General features: G+C 45.1%; 2 protein-coding genes across 2 annotated transcripts in view; one reads left to right on the forward strand and one right to left on the reverse strand.

Moving 5' to 3' along the window:
• The window catches only part of LOC100331338 (GTPase IMAP family member 7-like), a 217413-nt gene that overhangs the window by 20270 nt on the left and 190086 nt on the right, over window positions 1–7057 (forward strand). The window lies entirely within an intron of this gene.
• Window positions 714–7057, reverse strand: part of ndufa6 (NADH:ubiquinone oxidoreductase subunit A6) — a 6752-nt gene continuing 408 nt past the window's right edge. The window contains 2 exon segments of the mRNA NM_200968.1: window positions 714–910; window positions 4666–4781. Of these exon segments, the coding sequence (NP_957262.1) occupies window positions 779–910; window positions 4666–4781 (248 nt within the window). The 3' untranslated portion in view covers window positions 714–778.

The following is a 7057-nucleotide window of genomic DNA, read 5'->3' on the forward strand; positions in this document are numbered from 1 at the left end:
TCATCAAACACTCGGACGTGCAGATGGGGCAGGTGTTTATATAGTGTGCATCACTCATGTAAACATCCAATACTCATTATCATCCCTCACACACACACACACACACACACACACACCTGAGAGAGAGAGAGAGATGTTCCGACACCGAGTGAACCAGCCAGCCGCACCAGTCAGGTGTGTTTCAGATAAATGTGGAGCATGCAGGAGAGCCAACCACAGCTCACAATGATTGACAGGTCTGCGTGATTAGGCCCCTCCCCTTCCTCCATCTGCACCGTCCCCTCTTCAGTACAGTAAAGCACAAACCCACACAGGTGATGTGTTCAGGAGGATCTGCACTGCTTCATCATCTCACTGCTGTTATACCCTCAGGAGAACGGCTGCGTCCCAAATCACACAGCAGCACTACACAGAACACACACACACACACACTCACACAGGCATGAGAGCTGCTCTACTGTGTACGCTGGAAACCTGAAGTGCAGATTCCTTCACACTGAACACCAGCAGATCAGGACTACAAACTCAATGTGATGAAAACTACAAACATGGCGGATGCTAGAGTGATGCTGGAGGGCTGAAGACTGGGCCACAGGGCATTCAGACAGTATTAATACACAAAACTGATATTTACTGCATACTGAAGTGTGTGTGTGTGTGTGTGTGTGTGTGTTTCATCGAGCAGTGTAATGACAGACACTGAGAGACTCAGAGCTTCAGCATGAGTGTATTTACAGTCCAGAAGCAGAATCACAACACACACATCAGAGGTCAGGGGTCAGGGGTTGTGTCCATGGTAGAATTTGGAGAGGAAGTCAGCGGGACGCGGCGCTTCGGTCTCCTGGAAGTAGCGCATGACGTGTGTCCTCTGCTTCCACACCTGGATGGTCTCCTGCAGCTCCATCTTACCCTGAACACACACACACACACACACACACACACACACACAGTTAATGTAGCAATACAAACACACACACACAGTTAATGTAGCAATACAAACACACACACACAGTTAATGTAACAATACAAACACACACACACACACAAACAAACACAAACACACACACACACACACACACAGTTAATGTAGCAACATACACACACACACACACACACACACACACAGTTAATGTAACAATACAAACACACACGCACACACACAAACAAACACAAACACACACACACACACACAGTTAATGTAGCAACATACACACACACACACAGTTAATGTATCAATACACACACACACACACACACACACACACAAAGACACACACACACAGTTAATGTAGCAACACACACACAAAGACACACACACACACACACAGTTAATGTAGCAATACACACACAGTTAATGTAGCAACACACACACACACACACACAAAGACACACACACACAGTTAATGTAGCAATACACACACACACACACACACACAGTAAATGTAGCAATACACACACACACAGATAATGGAGTTTAACACACACGCACACACAGACACACTCACTCACACACACATAAATAATGCCGCAACATACGTGCACACACACACACAAAGAGAGAGAGAGATAATGCGCACACACACCATCTTAGCTGCACATTACTCCAGGATAACAGAGAGGGGTGGGACAATAGGGTGTGGCATGGGGGCGTGGCTAAGTTGAGAAGCACACAACACTATTAAACACAGTGTGTGTGTGTGTGTGTGTGTGTCCTGCACTCAATAATGTGTTTAAAAGAAGCAGCAGCAGAAGCACCCTCAGGTTCTGAGAGGGATGCAGCGTCAGCAGCGGAGGGAAATCAGCGTAACACATCACTGACCACACAGAGCAACACAACCAGTGAGCAGCAACTCAATGCTGTCCTGCACTACTGTCAGCTGCAGCGCTCCACAACACTGCGCTGTCTCCATCCAATAATGCGAATCAAATGTTTGTGCAAAAGTGGATTATCAGATAACAGACGTGTGAATAAAGCAGCGTCAAACGAGTCAAACAGAACACCATCACCTCCTGATTATCTGGAGCCAGGTATCAGCAAGACGCTGCTTCAGTCTGTTCTGTAATGAATCATCGACGTTCACCTCAGAGGAGCATGCTGACACGGTGAACGCGCGCTGGTGTTTGAAGGCGTGAGACGCTCTGGAGGTCACTAATGATATAGTAACACGAACACTGAGACGGTTCAGGTGTTTCAGAATGAGTAAATCAACATGTCAGGTGTTCTGCAGTGTGCTCAGCCGGCTGGATTATCCATTCACACACACTCTCATCATCACATCATCTCTTATACAGTCCGCCAGTCCTACACCACCCAACCCGCTCCGAGCTGGGATCAAACCGGCAACCTTCCACATGGGAGTCAGTTGCTCTAAAGAGGAGGCTAAAGACCATGACCTCTGTAGTCTGTCGCTAGATCACCTTTAGAGTGAGGTTACCTGCACAGCACTCACTAGCTGGCCTCCGGTACACATGCAGGAATCAGAGACTCCTCAGTGATGCGCTTGTGTTTTAATGCCTGTTTCAAAAGTGATGAGCACCATGACGTTTCCATCCACCTGTTTGTATGCGCATCTCCAACATGAGCATTAAAATAGGTGTGTGGACACGGAAGGGTAAAGGCTCCTACACACCGGGACGCTTTTCGTTTGCGTTCATTGTCAGCGTTTTACGAGATGTTTTTCAGTGTTCAAACGCGAGCGCTTTTCACTGACGTCAAGCTGAAGAGTATGCTACATCACTCTTCTGACGTTAGATGGCGCTGCACAACATTCAGCTTCCGACACCCGCTTATAACACAGAAGAAGAGGAGGAGAGGAAGTTCACACGCTTGCTGTTAGAGTTACTGCTGACTCGATCAAGCATGGATGGTTGAAGCAGCGGCTCCAGCTCTAGTGATGAGGACATGATGAGTGTTCAGCAGTGTTATAAGCAGCTGCACGTTCATATCTCCTCTGGGCATCTTCTTCAGTGTGCGCTCGCATTGACAGTTCTGCGCTTGAGCGCCTCCAACTGCTGTTTACGGTAACTTCAGCAGCTCCGTGCACGTGAACAGAAGTGCTGATCTGATTGGAGGAGAAGATTTTGACGAGGTGCGTCAACACAAAAAAACAAGCATGAGGCGTTCCTTTCAACATGACGCCTGCTGTTTTGCACGTTGGTGTGCATTTAGTCGCGAGGCGTTAAACCTCAACGGAAAACGCAAACAAAAACCGTCTCAGTGTGCACGAGCCTTAAGACAACAAACACAGCTTCATCTGTAAAAACAGGGCAGCAGACCCACAGAAACTCTGAGTTCAGAGAATAAACCTGCTCCTGAACACTGTGTGTGTGTGTTAGACACTGGAGGATCTCCTCAGCTGTGTGTGTGTGTGTGTGTGTGTGTGTGTGTGTGTGTGTTAGACACTGGAGGATCTCCTCAGCTGTGTGTGTGTGTGTGTGTGTGTTAGACACTGGAGGATCTCCTCAGCTGTGTGTGTGTGTGTGTGTGTGTGTGTGTGTGTGTGTGTGTGTGTGTGTGTGTGTGTGTGTGTTAGACACTGGAGGATTTCCTCAGCTGTGTGTGTGTGTGTGTGTGTGTGTGTGTTAGACACTGGAGGATCTCCTCAGCTGTGTGTGTGTGTGTGTGTGTGTGTGTGTGTGTTAGACACTGGAGGATTTCCTCAGCTGTGTGTGTGTGTGTGTGTGTGTGTGTGTGCGTGTGTGTTAGACACTGGAGGATCTCCTCAGCTGTGTGTGTGTGTGTGTGTGTGTGTGTGTGTGTGTGTGTGTGTGTGTGTGTGTGAGACACTGGAGGATCTCCTCAGCTGTGTGTGTGTGTGTGTGTGTGTGTGTGTGTGTGTGTGTGTGTGAGACACTGGAGGATCTCCTCAGCTGTGTGTGTGTGTGTGTGTGTGTGTTAGACACTGGAGGATCTCCTCATTTAGACTCTACTGTGAGGAGTGAGAGAGACCGAGAGGTTGCTGCTTAGTGAAAACACACACACCAGTGCTCCCTTTCTCACACACACACACACAGACTTTATCACACATAAACTCTCTCACACACACACACAAACATGTTTGCTTTCTCTCTCTCTCTCTCTCTCTCACACACACATACATACATACATACATACAGGCACTTGCTCGAACAAACACACACACGAATAGATACTTAAAACACTTTTGACCACACACACACAGACTTTATCACGCATACACTCTCACACACACACAAACATGTTTGCTTTCTCTCCCTTTCTCTCTCTCACACACACACACACACACACACACACACACACACACACAGACTATCACGCATACACTCTCTCACACACACACACACACACACACACACACACACACACACAGACACACAGAGACTATCACGCATACACTCTCTCTCACACAAACACACACAAACATGTTTGCTTTCTCTCTCTCTCACACACACACACACACACACACACACACACACACACACACACACACACACACACACACACACACACACACACACACACACAGGCACTTGCTCGAACAAACACACACACGTATAGATACTTAAAACACTTTCATCACTCACACACACACACACACACACACACACACACACACACACACACACACACACACACACACACAAACATGCTTTCCATATCTCTCACACACACACACACACACAGACCTTGATGACGAGCATGTCGATCACTCGAGGGTCCGTCACGTGTCTGTTCCTGTCGAACATTTCTCTAACCTTCTCCCGACACTGCTGTGTGCCGATGTCCAGCTGGTACGCATGCACTGAGAGACACACACACACACATGATCAGGGTTATCTCACCAATACAGATTTGTGAGCTCTTCTGAAGCGAACACACACACACACACACACACACGTCTCAGAGGACAGATCAGCTGTTATTCTGAATAAGAGAGGTAGAGCTGCTGTTGCGCTCACACACTCATACTGATTAATGCTGCACTGAGTATCGAGTGTGTGATGGCCTGATGCCTAGACCCACACGGAATCAGCGCGCGCAGAATTCTGCAGATTTTCAGCCCATTATTAATTCTGTTTATTTACGCGAGTAAATCTGAATGTATTCATCATCAGCTCTGTTCAACACTGACTGAGAACACTGCAGCTGTACTGTGACACAGCCACCGGCTCAGCATATGAGTGACTAGGGGTGTAACGATACACTCAGCTCACGATACAATGTGTATCACGATATAATGTTCACGGTTCGATATGCATCACCATATTTGGAATAAAAATGTAAGATTAAACTGGAATGCAAATATGGTCCTGTATCGCCTCCCCGAAGGGCACATTTGATACAGATGGTGTGCTGGATGCGACGAGTCCCCTTCAGGATGCTGCGTGCTTTGCTGTAGCAGTGGGCTTTGAACAACTCCTATAATCGTGTCTCATCATGAGAGGAGGGAATGTATTGAAAACGAAATAAGTAAACAATGTGAGGAAGTCTCTGAATGGTTTTATCCTTACATTTGTGTAAAACTGAATTTGTTTTATTTGGTTTAGCTGCGAAATTAAGAACATGTGTCGGGGCAAAGATAAAAGCAGGGGATGAAATAATTACTCCAGAACAGGTAGTGAAGTATTTAGGATGCATTGTAGATCGTAATTTGACAGGTGAATAGATGGCTGATATAGTTCATTCAAAGATTTGTTCTAGAATTAAGGTTTTAGCAAGACAGGTAGAGCTCCTAGATACCTAAAAGCTAGTGCATTAGTGCAGCCACACTTTGACTATCCTGCAGCTTTTTGGTACAGCGGTAGCTCTAAACAAATGAAAAATGAATTGCAGACGGCCCAAATTAAGTTGTGTAGAATTACTATGAAAGTTCCTCCACTGACACATGTAAATAATGAACATTATAGTCAAAGTCATTTTTTAAAAGTTGAGAAGAGGTAAAGTTTCTAAAATTAGTGATGGTTTATAGATTTTAAAGAAAACGGTCCCAACATATTTTCTTAATTATTATGTTTTAGTCAGCGAGGTGCACAGTCATTCTACAAGAGCACGCAGCAGGGAGATTTACCCACACAGATTTAACAGGGAATCAGCTAGAAACTCTGTGTGTGTGCGAGCTCTGCTGCTGAGTGTTTCGCCCAGCATTTTTAAAGAGATTCAGATTGAGAGTGTTTTTAGAAGGGAAATTAGAAACTGGTTGTTTTACAGTTGACGTTTTTTGTTGTGCTGAGCTGATGATGTTTGCACTCCATTTATGATTTGCTCGTTCATTTTTTAAGATTATCAAGGAGCACAATGTAAATAAGCCTGTGGCTTTTCTGTGTATTTCATCCTCCACAGTTTTTATAATATTTATGAATTAGTCTAACTGGGCTTGTTTGTATATTTTTGGTAAAACTGTCAAATGAAAATCAATCAATCAAGGGAGGAGGGAAGAATGCAGCCGATGATCGTATGCGCTGTGTTCATAACCCTTTGGAGATCAGCTTTTTCCTGGGCAGAGCACACTGGGATGCAGTAGGACAGCACCCTTACTGGTAGGTCAAGAAGACCTATTATAACATGTAAAACGCAGTATCCCTGACCACTTTCTTAATAATTTGAGTTATGAATTACATGCTACTTGGTATCATGATACTTCAAGCTGTTATAGTATCGTGAGCTGAATTAATGGTATCGAGACAACCCTAACGCAGACTGTCTAACAGAGGAGACGACATTCCAGTGACTCATTATATGACTATTACTATACAAACAAACATATATACATGTTTAAAGCAGACATAAAATGAACATTATACAGATATTAACTGATTAAGTTTGTTTTACATTCAGACTTTCTCCTTAATAATATAGTTTCACATAAAGTATTTGCTAATTATAAACAGTGAGCTGGTATCATTAGGGCTGGTGGTGGTCTATACTCCTGCGTCAGGTGACCCACGGCGCCCTCAGCAGCTGATGACAGCCACAGATAAACAGAGCTGAAGCTGTGTTGAAGTCATACTTACATGCTAATTCAGACTGAACAGTCAGAGTACCACAGTAAACAGCATGAGGAGCTGTTTGAATGTTAAA

Source organism: Danio rerio, chromosome 3 (genome assembly GCF_049306965.1).
Source record: "Danio rerio strain Tuebingen ecotype United States chromosome 3, GRCz12tu, whole genome shotgun sequence".
NCBI lineage: Eukaryota > Metazoa > Chordata > Actinopteri > Cypriniformes > Danionidae > Danio > Danio rerio.